The sequence below is a fragment of the Oryctolagus cuniculus genome, chromosome 6 (assembly GCF_964237555.1).
Source record: "Oryctolagus cuniculus chromosome 6, mOryCun1.1, whole genome shotgun sequence".
In the NCBI taxonomy this organism is placed as follows: domain Eukaryota; kingdom Metazoa; phylum Chordata; class Mammalia; order Lagomorpha; family Leporidae; genus Oryctolagus; species Oryctolagus cuniculus.
The window spans coordinates 109,794,917-109,814,359 of NC_091437.1; the positions used below are offsets into that span (position 1 = coordinate 109,794,917).

Below are 19,443 nucleotides of genomic sequence, written 5' to 3' on the forward strand. Positions count from 1 at the left end.
ATTTCTACTACAATCCCAATGTGTCCTATCACTACTCTATTTCCAGTAAAATAATAATAATAATAATAATGTTCTATGTATTTTAAGTTATTTTTAATGCTTTAGAATTTTGAGTTAAAATATTTTAGGATTTCTGTGATAAAATTTAAAAAATCTTGAACATAAATTATAAATGACTTAATTCAGCATAAGTATCTACACATACCTTCAGATTAGAATAGAAATTCAAAACATTGACATTTTACTAGTTTTCTCAGAAATGACATTTAGCACATTCTATATGTTAACATGATCACCAAAATCTGTTAAAAGCATCACTAATTTTAACATGCACATGGCATCAGTAGGTAGAATCTAGTAACAGAGAACATTCATTTGAGAATAGGTATTTTATTTAAATACATACTTTTCCTTCTTGAAATAAATGGTGAAATAAAACTATTTTGGTGAAAATTTATAGAGTGAGAAATATTGAGAGTAAAATATTGCAAACTAAATATATCTACAACAAAGTTACTCCATACTTCTTTTCCCAGAAAAATAATTTAAGTATCTTAAACTTCATTAATAGGTCTCTTGCTAAACTGCTCTTTCATCTAGGATAATAATGCAATTCTTAATATGGTCATAGCTTAATTTGAAATTTTTTAAACAGCTTTAAAATTCAATGTGATTTTTAAGACTCTTAAATACATTCCTTCCTTAAACCACTGTTTTGTCTACATAGATTAATTATGAGTTAAATACTTCTCTTATTCTCTGAAAATGACATGCAAAAGTTATATTAACTATTTACAAACATAGTAAGTTGTTGGAAACATGTATGAGTTTGTCATATACAAATATATATATTGGGTTCCAATTGAGATACATTTGAACTAATTTCAGGTAAGAATTATTTCTATGGTTCATTTTATTTGAAAAATTTCCCTTCATGTGATTGACCCATTTTATTATGGACTTCTTTAAAAATTAGTGATATGTATTTGAAATGAAATTTGACAAGAAATTATATATATAGTTCCTAAGAGTGTATTGATTATTAAGTCTGCTTTTAATTGTAAGCCAGCAATGTTGCTATGCTTTTAAAAAATCTGGAAGAGTTACAGAAATTAGACACCTGAAATAGCTTTTTTAATGTATTTAAGAGACAGAGAGAGCAAGCTAGCTCTCATATGTTGGTTCATTCCCTAGATGCTTGCAATAGTCACAGCTAGTCCACATCAAAGCTTGGAGCCAGGAACTTAGTTTGGATCTCCCATGTGGGTACAGAGATCCAAGTATTTAGCCATCATCTGCTGTCTCCCTGTTTGTGTATTAACCAGAGGCTAACTCAGACTCAGAGGCAGAAATTGGGACCAGGGCCAGGAATTGAACCCAAGTACTCCAATATAGCATGCAGGATAGGAGTCTGATGGGCCAGATTCCCACCCCAAAAATAGGTTTATCCATTCACTCATGCATTTATTCAATAAACATTAAAAAGTAACTTATTTATGTTCTAAGCAAGCAGACCAAAAGGGGAAAGATAAATACACATACACAAACACACTTGCAAATTCTTTAAAGAAGATAACACATTACTAAGTTTTACTTTTTTTAAGTTTTAATGAGTGTTAATTAAATGATTATTGGTTTGATACAGATATTTTGGTCTTACCAGTATTTGAAATGTTCCATTATTGTTAGTTGACAGAAATTAGCAACTCGTAAACTTACATATTTTAAATGTTTTCTAGTAAGTTTTAAAGAGAGGGAGGAGATGTACAGTTTGGCACATGTTCCCTCGGACTTACCCCTAAGGATAAAGCTAAAAATTTTCCATAGGACTCCAAATCCCATTAAGCTGGCAGATACCAATGCCATCTTACTAGTTAAAGTGATCAGTTTAAGTTCATAACTTATCATAAACATAGAAATAAGTGTCAAAGGGATCACATAAATAGGCCCACGTCTCTGCTAATAATAATAGATAGAATTAAAAAGGAGAGAATGATCCAACATGGGAAGCAGGCAACACAGCACACTCATAGAATGACAAATGCCCTAAACAGCACTCAGGCTTAAGAATCAGCCCTTAAGGAATTTGAATCTGGCTAAAAAGCCCATGAGAGAATGTCAGGCATGGAAAGCCAAGAAACTGTGGCAAAAAAATGGCCTACATGAAAGCTCTGTGAGTGAGATCCAGGTGGAAAGATGGGGCCATCAATGAAGGAGGTACCTTTCTCTGAAGGGAGGAGAGAATTTCCACTTTGATTATGGCCATGTCTAAATAATGTCGGAGTCTGTGGACTCAAGAAACTTCCATAGCCTGGGCAGCTCATGACAAGAACCTTGGGTGAGCACTGACGTCATAAGTAAGAGTGTCATTGTTAAATGAATAACAGGAGTCACTGTGCACTTGCTCCCCATATAGGATCTCTGTCCTTAATGTGTTCTACTATGAGAACTGATGGTTAAACTAGTCTTCAAACAGTACTTTCTATGTTGTGTGTCTGTGTGGGTGCAAACTGTTGAAATCTTTACGTACTATACAGTTGATGTTCTGTATATAAAGATAATTAAAACAATCTTAATGAAGGATGGTATGGGAGAAGGAGTAGGAGGTAGGACGGTTTGAGGTCGGAGGGTGGGTATGGGCGAAGAACCATTATAATCCAAAACTTGTACCTACAAAATGTATATTTATTACATAAAAGCTTTCTATAAAAAGTTTTGTAAAATACAGTTTTATAAAATATTTATTTAAAAATATATTCACACTGAAATTATTGAGATTATCTTCTGTGTTTTAAAATCAAGCCATATATAGCTTAATATCTAATCTATAAATATTTCTATTAAGCAACTAAGTTGATTATTATGCTCCTATTATGGATTGAATAATGTCCCCAAACATATTCACTTCCAAATCCTGGAGTCTGTAAATAGCTTACCTTTTCTGACAAATAGAAAGTTTGCTGATGTAATTAAGGACCTTAAGAAGGTAAAACAATCTTGGATTACCCAGATGGACCCAATATAATCATAATTATACAAGACAAGCACGACGATCAAAGGCAGAAGAAATGAGACCACAACAGCAGAGGCTGGGAGCAGGTGCACGTGGTGTAGTTGTTATATCATCACTTGTAATGCCCACCTCCCATATCTGAGCACCTGGTTCAAGTCCTTACTATTCTCCTTCAGCTTCCAGCTTCCAGCTAATGAGCACTCTGGGAAGCAGAAGGCTACGGCTCAAGGACTTGGATCCCTGCCACCCATGTGGGAAATGAGGATGGAGTTCTGTACCGCCAGCTTCATCTTGGCCGAGCCCTGGTGTTAAGGGCATATGGGCAGTTAAGCTAATATATAGAAAATTCTCTCTCTCTCTCTCTCTCTCTCTCTCTCTCTCTCTCTCCTTCTCTCTCTTCTTTCTCTTTCAAGTAAAAATTTAAATAATTTTGACAAGTCAGAGGGTGGAATGACATGCTTTGAAAATGGAGAGGGCCAGCGCTGTGGCTCACTGAGCTAATCCTCCACCTGCAGCGCCGGTACCCTGGGTTCTAGTCCCAGTTGGGGCTCCAGGTTCTGTCTCGGTTGCTCCTCTTCCAGTCCAGCTCTCTGCTGTGGCCTGGGAAGGCAGTGCTTGGGCCCTGCATCTGCATGGGAGACCAGGAGGAAGCACCTGGCTCCTGGCTTCGGATTGGCTCAGTGTACCGGCCGTAGCAGCCATTTGGGGGGTGAACCAACAGAAGGAAGACCTCTCTCTCTCTCTCTCTCTCTCTCTCTCTCTCTCTATCAATCACTGTCTAACTCTGCCTGTCAAACAAACAAACAAACAAAAACCAAACAAAAAAAGAAAATGGAGGGAATGGGGCCAGCCCCTTGGCACACTAGGTTAATCCTCCGCCCATGGTGCCGACATCCCATATGGGTGCCAGTTCTAGTACCGGCTGCTCCTCTTCCAGTCCAGCTCTCTGCTGTGGCCCGGGAGTGCAGTGGAGGATGGCCCAAGAGCTTGGGCCCCTGCACCAGCATGGGAGACCAGGAAGAAGCACCTGGCTCCTGGCTTCAGATCGACGTAGTTCCATCCATTGCAGCCATTTGGGGAGTGAGCCAACGGAAGGAAGACCTCTCTCTCTTTCTTTCTCTCACTGTTACTCTACCTGTCAAATAAATAAATAAATAAAATCTTTTAAAAAAAGGAAGAAAAGAAACTGGAGGGAGGATACCAACTAAGGACCAGGAGCATCACCCAGAACTTAGAAAAGACCAAGCAAGGGAATCTCCTCTGGATTCACCAGATACAACACAACAGTGCCCATACCTCAGTTTTAGCCTAGTAAGACCCATTTGAAATTTCTGATCTGCAAAACTGAAGAAAAATCTGTGTTGTTCAAAAGTCTTTTAAATTGATGGCAATTTGTTATAGAAAGAAAAGAAAACTAGTACCTACCTTTCCAGGAATAGCTCTGTAAAATGGCTTCCATTGTGGAAATTTAATAAAAATCATGAATTTTCTCCCCAGACAAATTCTGCAGAGTTGGTTATCTGTGAGAGCAGAGAGGGAAAACTTCATATACACTTGAGTGGTAATGAACTCTGCCCATTATTTCAACTAAACTTAGAGGATAGCCAAGGCACGAAAAAGCAGGTGATATTATAATCTAGGTCAGAGCTGCAACATATATTGATCGTCAAGTTTCTTTTTTACTGAATCTCCAGATATCCCTGGAATTTTAGGAAACAAAATAAGATTAAGACATTTGCATGTGATGGCTTTGATGTTTCTTCAGGTGTCACACATTCAGAAAGGAGCATCTCCTGGCAATGTGTGATGCAGCTCGCCTATCAATCACAGATGACAGAGAGCTGAACTCCGTGCTGCTCCTCAGTTTCCTACGAGTATTAATGTTAAGAGAGACCAGTGCTCCTGCTTATTGGGTAAGGAGAAGATCTGCAATAGCTTCTGTGCCATTATTTTTGAAACTCCAGGGTTCATTAAAACTCTCTTTGGCTTTTTAGACTGCTCTCGTTTCTCCTTCCTTATGAATTATTCAAGACAGGTTTTGGTTGAGGTAAATAGTTTGATTGGAAGGTTTTTGTATCTGGATTTAGATGCAACAAGAAGTGTTAAATGCTCAGAATTTTAAGTGTACAGAGTGACACAGACTCAGCTATTAAGATGGAAGACATTTGCTGTGAACGCTCTGGGGCTGCCGTTGTGCCTCCAGCCTGGCACTATTTGTCATTCTGAAGTAGGTAGGCATTATGATGTCTGCAGTATAAATCAGACTTTATAGAGAGCTCAGTCCCCAAGCACTTTGAACATTCTAATCCACTTCTCAGTTAACAGAACTATTTTTGATTTTACAAGGTAAAGTTTCCATTTAAAAAAATTTAACCTGGCCAGTGCATTATGAATCCCCATTATTTTTCAGATAACATATACCAAACAACAAACTGTTTCAGCCAGTAGGATTTCCTAAGTAACGTGCGATTATGAATTTTGAGTTCTTATTTCAACAATCTATGAAAGCTAAGAGGGTCTAAGAAATGTTTCATTTTTATGAAATTCAAAGAGCACTTTCTTATTTCACAGAAGTCACCTCTCCCTTAGATTCTGTGTTTTCATTTGAACTCACTAAACAGTTCATGGAGTCACATGCCTGAAAAAAATTATATATGGAACATGTGGTTGAAAACTATATTACTTTGGAACTAATGGGCAGAATGAGTTCAGTGCAATGTAGCACATTTAAAAACCAATCCAAAGAAATCTTATTATAGTTCTGTCATCTGCTAAAATTCACTTCCCTAATATCAGTTTCTATTAAAACAGCCTACATAAAATTATGTTTGTGAAATTATGCCCATGTGGTCCTACTTTTAGTCAAAGCCTTCTAGTCCTATCTCCTACTCTGACACAATTATGTTATTACTGGGGATTTCATTTACTAAGGAATAATAAGAACTAATGTTTATTAATTAATATATGACACAGCATTGCTGTAATACTTCACATGCTTTATCTAAGTGAATGCCCACAAACTTTATGCAATAGTTTCTTTTAGTATCCTCATTTTATAGCTAGAAAATTGTTGGAGAAGACAGTCTCAAACTCAGCCTGCAGCACATCAAAGTCCATGGTCTTCAGTACTATCTGCTAGAGAGTGAAAACCTGGGACACATCTAACAACATAGACTTATGAATGAGCCCCGTATAATGCAACCTGGAGTGGTAGATACTGGAAGCCAGGGCCAATTTAAGTGCATTGAGTTTAAGCTACACACTGGGCAACAAATATATATTTGTGGAATATATTCAGCTTTCAACTCTTTGGTTTTTAACTCAGATCCAGCACTCATTTATATGTATAACTATTTCTTTATTCATTTCAGACTTAATGAAGTTTTATCAGGGAATGTAAACCTGCAGAGAACAGAATTACATTGTAATTACGTTGTGTCACAAGGTCCTATTACCCTTTTCATGGCAAAAGCTTACCAATTATCCCAGTCATGTGGTTTACTTGATCTGAGGAGGGAAGAAGGAACTTCTCTACTGAGCCAGGAGGAGATATTGGAATCAGAGAAATGTTCAGACTCCAAAACGAAGGGAAAAACTGAGTTCTGAGGGTGACACATAAATGGAAATCTCGCCTGCAGCACTAGCTGTCTTATGTCATGAATATGAGATGATTGCTCGTAGGGAAGGGAGCTGAAGCCATATTTCTGAAACAGGAAATATATTTTGTAGGTGATTATGTTTGCCATGCTTCAATGAAGACATGGGTCATATCTAAGGGACTTGGGTTGAAGTGCATGTTCATGTTGTACATAAAAATTTAAAAGTGTAAAAAGTGAAATGTTCAAATCCTCTGAGGAAAGCTGTGTAAGTACCCTATGTTTCTTTAGGTCTTGAAATCTGTCTAGGTATAAACTAACCGAGAAATGTAGGAAAATAGTTGTCCTATACATGATTATTCAGAAAGGAACTGCATTTGGAATGAGCACAGCTTTTATGGATATATCTCATTGTCTTCCCATCTCTGAATTTCTAGTATATCTCCTCATTTCAGTTATAACAATGTCAGTAATTTGTGAAGTCACGTAAGTTCTCTGGTCTTTAGTTTTCATAAAGCTGGGTGTATCATTTATAAGCTTTTTTCCCAGTGGATATGCTGATAAAATATATGGTTTGAAAGTCACTAAGACTATACTTGTCACATGTCTCTCTGTTCTAAAATTCAATAGGTTACATTTAGTTAAGATAGGACCCCTCATTTCCTGGTTATATCTTTTTGGATAATGCATGTGCACTTTCTTTTATTCTTTCTTTTTTTTTTCCTATTCTATTACCTTCTTTTGAAAACTAATTCTTTTGGGTTCTTGACTCTCAGTTTGAGGAAGGTTTACTCACTACAAGGAGGCATTCAGAAATAAACAAGGACATTTTGGCTTTTCTCCATAATTAAAGGAATGAAGGGGCCTTGCTATTAGTATTTAGTTGCCCAAGATCAGGGATGTGTCATACATTCTTCTGTACATGAGAAAATAGCACTCTTTTGGAGAGATACTTATGTAATGGGATATGACCCTGCAGTCTGAAAAGCACGGTAGTAAATAAATTCTTTTTCTGATCAGAACTTATACTTTCTTGGTTTGCTCACAGTCTCCCTGCGTTAAGCACCTCTCCAGTTACCCTGTCCAAATCCTGTTTGTTCTTTAAGGCTTAGCTCAGATCTCATCTCCTTTATGAAATCACTCGTAAACCTCTCATTTTACTCTAATCTCAGAAATCTTTCTACTTTCTGATGGCCCTTATGTAATCTTTCTCTTGAGTGTAAGCTTGAATAATCTCCAAAGGAAATAGCAATCTGAGACAAATGTAGCTGGCTTTTCTATTTCTGCTATCTGTATCAGGTTTGTAAAAAACCTTGTAAGTTGTTAAGATGTACAGCTTTAGTTTTATTTAAATTAAATTGTTGTTCCTATAGAGCAATATGTAATAATAATGAAATGATAGAACATCATCTTTATGCATAAAAACATAACCATGGTAAACATGCTACCTAAGAAACATGCGTAAGAGCTCAACCAAACTTAATTCATGTGTGGTTAATTCATTATCAAATCCGCACTGAGAGCACTATATAAAGTATAATTTGGTGTTTATTACCCTTTCTTGTTGAATGTGTCTTGAATCCATGACTTAAATTCAAATATATAAACTACCTATTGGTAATAAAGACCTTCTAGAAATACATGTAGTCTTCAGAATTTATTTTTTATGTAAGTAAATTCTCTTTTTTTAATTTCATTACCTGAGAAGCAGAGAGAAAGTGAGAGAGAGCAGTGGGGGAGGGGTGTAGAGAAATATCTCCTTCTTGCATCCCCCATGTGCTAGTTCACTCCCTTAATACCTGCAACAGCTGGGGCTGGGCCAGGCTGAAGCTGAGAAGTTATAAAAGCAGGAGTTGAGCCAGGACTTGAATCCAGACATTCCATATGGGATGCGGGTGTCCCAGTGGAATCTATCTCAATGCAGCAAGTGCCCACCCCTTAGAGTTTCTTTAAATGAAAAATTTAAATATATGATCAACTACCCATTAATTGGCTCACTGTCCTCGTCCAAACCCAATAAAGAAATTCACCCTTTCCTGCAGCCTGATGATTGTAGTTTGAAGAGAAAGTATGTCCCAGCAATTTAGATGCTTGTATCCCAAATCAGAAAGCCTAGATTCCATTTCCAGCTTTGGCTCCTGATTTCAGATACTTGCCAATGTACACTCTGAGGTAGCAGGTGATGGCACAAGTAGTTGAATTGCTGCCTACCCATGTGGGAGATGTGTGCTGAGTTCTTGTCTCCTAGCTGATAAGGACATTATTAAACCACCCCTTACCTCACCCCCACATTAAAATGTCAACACTATTATTTTTTACAGATTTTATTTATTTATTTGAGAGGCAGAGTTTCAGAGAGAGAGGGAGAGGCAGAAAGGTCTTCCATCCACTGGTTCAGTCCACAAATGGCTGCAATGGCTGGAGCTGGGCCAATCCGAAGTCAGGAGCCAAGAGCTTCTTCCAGGTCTCCCACATGAGTGCAGGAGCCCAAACATTTGGGCCATCTTCCACTGCATTACCAAGCCATTAGTAGAGAACTGGATCAGAAGAGGAGCAGCCGGGACATGAATTGGCATCACAGGTGGAGATCCAGCCTACTACGTCATATCACCAGCCCCTAGTGTCAACATTGTTTCTAAGAATTCTGGTAACTACATGCATTTTCAGATTTTTAACATCTCAGAATAATCCATATTTTTCTTGAGTTACATTTTAGAAATGACTTGATTTTAATGTTTTAGTAAGAGAGTAAAATTGTTCGTTTGAATACACTGAACTATTTTTGTAGGGCATTATTTAAACCAGAGAAAATTATGTGACTATTTTCAATAAATTTATTCTATTTAATTAGTTTAATGATATATACATTTTCATCCCTGATTTATAAGCTGGAAATGGGCATAAGCTGTAAAAGCAATGTAAGGGAATTGTCAACAGATTTTTGCTAAATATTACAGAAGCATGATACCTTCATGCCATTTTAATAACTGAAACTAAAAAAGGAAAGAAAAGACACTGTTAGGGATGAAAATTTGATGCAAGGGGTAAGATGCTTCTTGTGATTCTCACATCCCATATGGGCACCTGAGTTCAAGTCCCAGTTCTGCTTCTGAGTTAAGCATCCTGCCCATGCACCCCTTGGAAGGCAACACAAGATGACAAAAAACATGTGGGTCCCTGTTACTTACCTGGGGGTCCTAGACTGAGTTATGGGCTTCTGGCTAAGCCTTACACAACTCCAACTGATGCAGACCTTTGAGGAGTAAACCAGTAGGATGCAAGATTTATTTCTTTCTGTCTCTCCTTTTTGAATAAAATGAAAATAAATAAATGAACATTAAAAAATAAGAAAACAAAGAAAAAAGTTAAGCTAAGTGTGTTGTGTATTGTATTATGAATTACAGGCACAATCTTTTGTTTAAATGAGAAATTGTTGGATGTATGTTTACATTTCTAAGAATGTTTTCAGGGCATTTTTTAATATTTGCAAATGACTACACAAAGGGTGTGCATGTTTAATTGCTGAATATACATTCCTAGGATTAACCATGTATATCTCAGTGTTGTGTATGTGTTTGTATCTAGGTCCTTATTACTCCTTATTTTCAGAGAGATTGTGGATTTACAGGATTTAGGAAGTTCAGTTATATCTCTGCTTTTGAGATTGGAACACTCCACCTGGAAATTCATTTTGGCAATTTGAAGCCATCTGTGGTGGTGAAGGTGGGAGTGGCAAACAAAATAAGTGAAAAAAAAATCCCATCTTCTGCTTGGGTTACTACATTACATTTGGGAATATAATATTAGGTAAATATATTCAAATATATTCTGAATCAGAAAGTGCTGGGTAAGTGGAAAATAAGAGGTGGCACTTCTGGGCATTTTCTTCTGATATAATATCACCATTTTGAATAAACCATTTACACAAACATATGCATACAACATCTTACCCAAGAACATCAAAACTGAATACTTAAATTAAGTTTATGTAATCGGGAAACATTTTGACTTCCACAGGCCTAAGAGTCTAAGGCATGTTGAAATGAATAAAATGCCAGCACTTCTAGAAGCATTAAAGAACCCCATGCATTCAGTATTTGCTGGAATTTGTCCTCTCTGGCATTGAAAGGAGATGATGGGTGATTATCTGTCAAAGCCTCTGGTTCTCAAATATAATCTTCAAAGGAGTGCCTGTGCAGACATCGGCAGAATAATTTTAATAGACCTTGAAACATGAGGAAGTAGAGAATAAAACTTGCGTAGCAACACAGGATGTTGCTGACTTTTTTGTTTCTCTCTTTCTTCTCTGTCTCCTTCAAGATAAGCATACTCATCCGTGCTGTAATATATGGATTTATATATAGATAGATAGATTAATTAAATAATAGAGAATTATCATTTTATGTAACTGTTGTCATTCTTTTTTTTTTTTTAAGATTTGTTTATTTATTTGAGTGGCAGAGTTATAGACAGAGAGAAGGAGAGACAGAAAGGTCTTCCATCCACTGGTTCATTCCCCAAATGGCTGCAATGGCCAGAGCTGGGCCGATCCGAAGCCAGGAGCTAGGAGCTTCCTCCAGGTCTCCCACGTGGGTACAGGGGCCCAAGGACTTGGGCCATCTTCTAGTGCTTTCCCAGGCCACAGCAGAGAGCTGGATCGGAAGTGGAGCAGCCAGGTCTCGAACCTGCACCCATATGGATGCCTTCAGGTAGAGGCTTAGCTTACTGCACCACAGTTGCAGCACCCGGTTGGTATTTATTTATTTATTTATTTATTTTTTGACAGGTAGAGTTATAGACAGAGAGAAAGATCTTCCTTCCATTGGTTCACTCCCCAAATGGCCACTATGGCTGGCGCTGTGCTGATCCGAAGCCAGGAGCCAGGTGCTTCCTCCTGGTCTCCCATGCGGGTGCAGGGCCCAAGCACTTGGGCCATCCTCCACTGCCCTCCTGGGCTACAGCAGAGAACTGGACTGGAAGAGGAGCAAATGGGACTAGAACCCGGCACCCTTATGGGATGTTGGCGCCTCAGGCCGAGGATTAACCAAGTGATCCATGGTGCCAGCCCCGACAGCCCCTGTTTTTATTTTCTTACGTCATACTAAGGAACTTTTCAATCTTTATTTTATTATTTGAGTATTAGAAGTGTCCTCAGCCACATTTTTCTTTTGTTTAAGCAATATTATTGAGATATAATTTACATATACTATTTACCCTTTCAAAATGTATAATTTACTTTTTTATGATAGGCAATTGTGATGACATGTGGGGGTTTCACACTTTCAGATTCTTTCTTTTTTTCTTTTGAAATTTTTATTAATATAAAAAGAACAGATTCTATGTATTTCCATAGATAGAGTTCTGAGAAATTAACCATTTTTCCCTCCCTCATTTTCTCCCTCCTTCAGCCCCTTCTCCGCCATTCTTTTTCCTTTAATTTTTGTAAAGACAAAAATATCAATCCCCTCTTAATAACAGATTAATTCTCCACTAAGTATAATAATCAGTGATTAAAAAGTAGTATTTTACAAAATTATACATTTACCCCATGATCAAATTTAAGGCATTTTTATTGCCCTAAATGGCATTGCTACATTATAACACTCAGTGTCCAATATCTTCAAACCTTTTTGCCCTAAACAACCATTAATCTATGGTCTGTCTTTATATAGATGCCTATTCTGGACATTTCATATAAATGCATGCATATATCATCTTTTTTGTGTGACTGACATTTTTAATACAGCATAACAAGCTTAAGGTTTGACCATGTTGTAGTAATATATATTGATACTTAATTTATCTTTATTACCAAGTAATATTCCATTGTAGCCTATTCTACATTTTGTTTACCTGTGTGAATCAGTTAGTGGCTGTTTGGATTGTTTTAACTATATACATATGTGTGGGTGTTGGTGTGGGTGTGGGTGTGTGTGCTTACATTGCTCAAAACATTTGTGTCCAAGTCCTTATGTAAGCATATATTTTCATTTCATTGCTTTGGGATATCCCTGAGAATGGCATTTGTGGCTCATGTGATACCTCCATATTCAAATTTTTGTAGCAGTTCTGAATTATCTTCAAAGTTACTGTAACATTTTGTATTCCCACCTGAACTCTCTACATATCTTCAACTACACTTACTATTTTCATTCTTTCTGATTATAGCCATCCTAGTGGGTACTGTTTAATAACTCATTGTGGTTTTTTGATTGATTTGTATGTTCCTGTTGATTGTCTTTTCATGTGCTTACACCCATGTTTATGCTTCCTATGAGAAATGTCTATTTAGATCACTTGATCATTTTTTTAAAGTTTCAGTTGTGGAAGAAAATTATAACAATTTATCATTTAAAAAATCATGTTAATGTGTACAGTTCAGTAGTGTTATGTATGTTCACTTTAATGTGCCTCAGCGTTCCAGGGATTTTTTCTTGCAAAATTGAAACACTGTATGCATTAAATACCCATTTCTTTCTCTCACCAGCCCTTGGCAATCACTGTTATATTTTCTATTTCTATAAATACAACTGCTTTAGACAGCTCATACAAGTAGAATTATATATTCTTTTTTTGAAACTGAATATTACACATAGCATAATGTGTAAAGCTCTATCCATGTTCTAGCATGTCACAGAATTTCCCGCCTTTTAAAACTGAATAATATATCATTGTATGCATGTATCACATTTGTGTATACCTTTATTCATCAATGAACATTTAGGTTGCTCTCATTTCTTGGATACTGTGAATAATATGCTATGAACATGAGGGTGTTATATCTAAGATAGTTTTCATTTTTGTATATATAACCAGCATTCCAATTGCTGAATTATATGGTAGTTCCATTTTTAACTTTTGAGTACATTTATATTGTCTTTCATAGTGGTTGCATTATTTTACGGTTCCACCAACAATGCATCTGGATTCTCTAAGATCATTTTAATTGGTTTATATATTTCTTATTGTTGTAATAGTTCATTATGGATTTCCAACATTATCCTAAGTAAACCCACTGCAGATGCTAATACATTGTTTAGGTGTTGGATTGGTGAAACATATAAGCTCTTATTTTACAGGTATTTTGCAAATATTCTACAGTATTGAGGTTATAATTAGTGTCGCTCCCCCACTCGCGGAGGAACGACACCGGACCCTGCGCTGTTCTCTTTGCCCGGCCCTTCCCGGGTTTGCTGCCGCTCCCCCACTTGTGGAGGAACGATGCCGTCCCGGGTTTGCTGCCCCCCCCCCCCCCCCCCGCCTCCGTAGAGGAGTGGCACACCGCCAGCCGGCTCTCTGGGGTTTCTCAGGGGTTGCTCAGATGTTCCTCAGATGTTCCTGGTGCACGCTGTCTCTCTCCTCCTTTATAGTCCTCTTCCACCAATCCGTACTATGCTGCCCACACGCCGAGCATGCTGCTGTCCTCCAATCAGGAGCAGGATCAGCTCCTGCAGCTTGTTAGTTGAATTGGTGAGGCAGCTGTGTGGAAGTTGTTTGCTCTCTCTCAGCGCCATATTGTGGGAGATCAGATGCATAGAATTAGTCCTAGCAGTTCCAGTAATTTAGTCTAGTCTCGGTTGCTCCACACAATTACCAATAACATATTGTATACTTAAAAATTGTTAAAGGAAAGGAAAAATACAATCAATGTGGCTTTCAATGAAATCTTTGAAGTGTCCATCCTGCAATTTCTTTCACTATGGAATGGGAATGAAAATGATGGCATAGCATAGGTTTAGTTTGAGTGTGAAATCAGGCATTGCATGAGTGACACACATAAGAGTGCTTGGCAAATAATAAGGACTCCTTAATTGTTACTTTTATAATGACAAATGTTGTTCTTTCAAATATTGCTTTTACAACTTGATCTCAGTTGTAAATTAACATTACATTATAAAATAGAGTTGTTTTGTGACCAAAAATTTTCTTTTATACAACTAATGAGTGTACAAAAATTTTAGAAGTCTCGTGTAGAAACTGGGCAAGAATCTTAACGTGGTCCTAGACTTCACCCTCCTCTGCCTTGCCCAGTGACTACTCATCTCTAGAAACTATTACTAAAGCTAGATATTGGATAAATCTAGATACGCCAGGGCTTCTGGGTGTGACCCTTTGAGAGAGGGAAGCATCCATATTCCGTAATAAAAAAAAGAATAAAGTCTGTAAGAGGACTCTGGGAAGAATTTTATGGGACTGCATTTTATTTTGTTACTGTATAAACCTCTTTCAGCGTTCATTCCATGTTGGAAATTAATCCATGTTGCAAGAGATTAAGAGAAGTATGATCCAGTTGCAAACCCAATGATAAGAAGAGGACAGAAATCTTGGTTAACTGCGATCAGTTTGTTAAAACTCTTACTAGCAAAATGACTAAGAATTTTGTAACATCTTTTATCAGAATAGTAAAATAGTTTGATTTGACACAGTGTCTACCATGTGTCATGTACATCATCTGGCTTAATTCTTGAAAAAGCTTTATCACTTTATCAACACTTTATAGGTGTGTATTCTGAGGCTTAGCAAGGTTATATACAGTACCTAAGGTCACCAAGCCAGTCTAAGGCAATACCAAAGTATGGCCTTGCTTCTAACTATTATCTGGTATTTTAACACTGGCAGCCATCTGTCAAGAAAACCAGGGATATACTAGAAAGTCATGTGGATAAAGTTTCCATATAAAGAACACCAATGCTATATTTGAGACATACTTTAAATAAAAAACTATTGTGTTTAACTGTTTCAACTTGACTGGGAGTCCTGTTTTCTTGTTGTTGTTTTGCTAAATCTAGCAATCCTACATGTAGGATTATTGTGTTAAAAAGAAAAATAAGACACTGTTGGTCATTTATTAACCTTTTAAATTAGTATTTAGAATTCTATCACCCTTGGATGTTTATCATGTGGCATAATTAACTATAGCCATCTTTGTGCAGAAAAAGTAGTTGGGTAATCATCACTTGATTATATGACAGAAAAAAAAACAAAAACAAAAACAAAAAAAAATGTAGGCGTAATTTCCCTAAGGGATATGTGAATATTATCAGAAGTCCTATCCACCCATCACTACATCCTGGATGATATTGCATAAACTAATTCTAATATTAAAATTTTACTTTCTAAATTACATTAAATCAGAACATATTGTTATGTCTTCTTTGAGTTCTCAATTACTCATTCATAATATCTACCCATTACATATTAAAGTTATTTGACTAGTCTACTGGATACTATGGGATAAATAAGTAAAAATTAGCACTAATATATTCTGTTTCTTTACGATGTGTATAAATTACTATCCAAACTAGATACTCCTGAGAGGGAAAGGGATGCTCTTAATAATTACTCCAGAACAATGGCAAAAATTGGAATGAGACTTCAGTCAAACTAGAAGAAATAGTTCCTGCAATAACCTACCTTATATTAAGCTTTGGGATTGTAGAATTTTACAGGACAAGAGCCATGATAAGGCCTATTGAACATAATTTTTTTTTGTAAACTAAAATTGGAGGCCTAGTAAAAAAGTAAATGATATATTCTGTGTATTAATGTCTCTCATTTGAGTTGATAGCATTTTAAAATGAGGAATGATGATGTGACACTTTCCTGGTCATTCACTGCCCTGGTGTTGCACTGAAGATTGCTACTTTCTATAAACTAGTAAAGATTACTTCTTTGTAACTTCAGCAAAGATTCAAAAGACTAGAATTAAATAAGAACACATTAACAATAGATACCTGAATTCATTCATTTTGAGTACAAATTCACTTTTTCTAGCACCATGTAAAGAGCATAGAAGTGCCTGGCATCTGCAAAACACTAAAAAAAAAATAGCTATTATTTTCACATTATTCAATATTCATTATGTATCTTAGCAAATATTTATGAAAAAATTATTAAATGCTAATCACTATGTTTGGTTGTAGAGTAGTATGACAATTAAAATATATTTCCTATTTCCTAGAGAAAAAATTAAATATGTATTATACAAATATATTTTAGAAACATTTGGTTGGGAAAAAGCAGCTATTATTTTGATTGGAAGTATATTTTTTCTGATGGAGGAAACAAACCTTCGCCGTTCTTATCAGACAAGGATATGTTGAAATCCAAATGAAAGTACACACTAAATTAAGAACTATAAAATCATGTAAGATGGTCGGAGGATCTGATTGAATGAGGAAATATGGCAATTCTGAGAATCTAGGAATGAATAAGGGGTCTATATAATTTTATTTCATATTTTCTTGATGTAATAATTTGTTTTTAGTTTTGTTTTTTTTTTTAAGATTTACTTACTTATTTGAGAGACAGAGAGAGACAGAGACAGAGAGATATCTTCTATCAGCTGGTTCACTCCCCAGTGTCCACAATAACCAAAACTGCTTTTGATCTGAAGCCAGGAGCCAGGAGTTTCATCTGGTTCTCCCACTTGAATGCAGGGGACCAAGCACCAGGGCCATGTTTCACTGCTTTCCTAGGCCATTAGCAGGGAGCTAGATCAGAAATGGGAAAGCTAGGACTATAACTAGTGCCTCTAAAGGATGCCTGTGCTGCAGGCGGATACTTAACCTACTACACCATAGCACCAGCCCCTGTTTTCTTAAGACAATAAAAATAAAGTTGCCATCTATGCTGTTTATCTAAAAGTTCACTTAGATCATCCTTATATTCTCTAGATTATCCATTATTAAGGAAAGCAGGATATTATTGGCCTAAGGAACTTTTTTTTTTAAAACTTTTATTTAATGAATATAAATTTCCAAAGTACGACTTATGGATTACAATGGCTTCCCCCCCATACCGTCCCTCCCACCCACAACCCTCCCCTTTCCCACTCCCTCTCCCCTTCCATTCACATCAAGATTCATTTTCGATTATCTTTTTTTTTAACTTTTATTTAATGAATATAAATTTCCAAAGTACGATTTATGGATTACAATGGCTTCCCCCACATACCGTCACTCCCACCCACTACCCTCCCCTTTCCCACTCCCTCTCCCCTTCCATTCACATCAAGATTCATTTTCGATTATCTTAATATACAGAAGATCAGCTTAGTATACATTAAGTAAGGATTTCAACAGTTTGCTCCCACACAGAAACATAAAGTGAAAAATAATAGATGATTTTTTTTAAATGATGATGAAATCAGATCTGAACTATTGTCATGTTTAATCCCAGTGAGAGTCAAGTTGGGAGTTGATAATTTCTTTTCTTTTCTTTTCTTTTCTTTCTTTCTTTTTTTTTTTTTTTTTTTTTACAGAGGATCAGTTTAGTACACATTAAGTAAAGATTTCAACAGTTTGCACCCCCATAGAAACACAAAGTGAAATATATTGTTTGAGTACTCGTTATAGCATTTGGTGACTGAACACCAAAAAGGAAACCTGTTGAAGTGAAATGGACACTATGGGAAATGGTGACTTGATCAGCATAGCCCTGACTGTTAATGAACAACTTAATACATTATCCCTCTTAGTAGTTTTTTTGTCGGTTCTACTTAATATGACTGGTTTAATTCTGTAATTAATACACAGTTATTCTTAAGTGTTAAAAATTAACTGAAATGTGATCCCTGTTAAACATAAGAGTGGGAGTAAGAGAGGGAAGAGATGTATAATTTGGGACATGCTCAAGCTGACTTAACCTCAAATGGTAGAGTTAGAAACATACCAGGGGATTCCAATTCAATCCCATCAAGGTGGCAAGTACCAATGCCATCTCACTATTCCAAGTGATCAATTTCAGTTCACAATTGATCATAATGAAAGGACTAAGAGTCAAAGGGAGCACATAAACAAGTCTAGTACCTGCTAACACTAACCGATGGAATAAATAAAGGGGAGAGTGATCCAACATGGGAAGTGAGATACTCAGCAGACTCATAGAGTGGCAGATGTCCTAAATAGCACTCTGGCCTCAGAAGCAGCCCTAAAGGCATTCGGATCTGGCTGAAAAGCCCATGAGAGTATTTCAGGCATGGAAAGCCAAGACACTCTGGCAAAAGATCTCTGCGAGTGAGATCCCAGTGGAAAGAACAGGTCATCAAAGAAGGAGGTACCTTTCTCTGAAGGGAGGAGAGAACCTCCACTTTGACTATGACCTTGTCTAAACAAGATAAGAATCGGAGAACTCAGAGGGCTTCCATAGCCTTGGAAACTCATGACTGGAGCATAGGGAGATTACTGATGCCATAGACAGGAGTGTCAATTGGTAAAGTCAACAACAGGAGTCACTGTGCACTTACTCCTCATGTAGGATCTCTGTCCTTAATGTGCTGTGTATTGAGATTTAATGCTATAACGATTATCTTAATATACAGAAGATCAGCTTAGTATACATTAAGTAAGGATTTCAACAGTTTGCTCCCACACAGAAACATACAGTGAAAAATAATAGATGATTTATGGCCTAAGGAACTTTTAAAAACAGTTTTGTTTTTTTTTTTAATTTGACAGAGTTAGCAGTGAGAGAGAGAGGTCTTCCTTCCATTGGTTCACCCCCAAAATGGCCGCTACAGCCGGAGCTATGGCGATCCGAAGCCAGGAGCCAGGTGCTTTCTCCTGGTCTCCCATATGGGTGCAGGAGCCCAAGCACTTGGGCCATCCTCCACTGCCCTCCCAGGCCACAGCAGAGAGCTGGCCTGGAAGAGGAGCAACTGGGACTAGAACCCGGCGCCCATATGGGATGTTGGCGCCACAGGTGGAGGATTAACCAAGTGAGCCATGGCGCCGGCCCCTAAGGAACTTTTCATGTATATAACACAAGAATTGTGAATCCCTATGGTCTTCATATAGTAAAATGATATTAATGTTTGGGATACTGAGGTCTCAT

At 37.0% G+C, this 19,443-nt stretch overlaps 1 protein-coding gene across 17 annotated transcripts in view; it reads left to right on the forward strand.

Moving 5' to 3' along the window:
* Window positions 1-19,443, forward strand: part of RALYL (RALY RNA binding protein like) — an 833,139-nt gene that overhangs the window by 236,687 nt on the left and 577,009 nt on the right. For 9 of the 17 annotated variants that reach the window (XM_051844575.2, XM_070075265.1, XM_070075267.1 and 6 more), the window contains one exon: window positions 4,779-4,926. The exons of the other annotated variants lie outside the window; for them this stretch is intronic. In XM_051844575.2, the coding sequence (XP_051700535.1) occupies window positions 4,813-4,926 (114 nt within the window). In that variant the 5' untranslated portion in view covers window positions 4,779-4,812. Of the gene's footprint in view, window positions 1-4,778; window positions 4,927-19,443 lie in introns of those variants that run through there. 17 annotated transcript variants of the gene reach the window in all.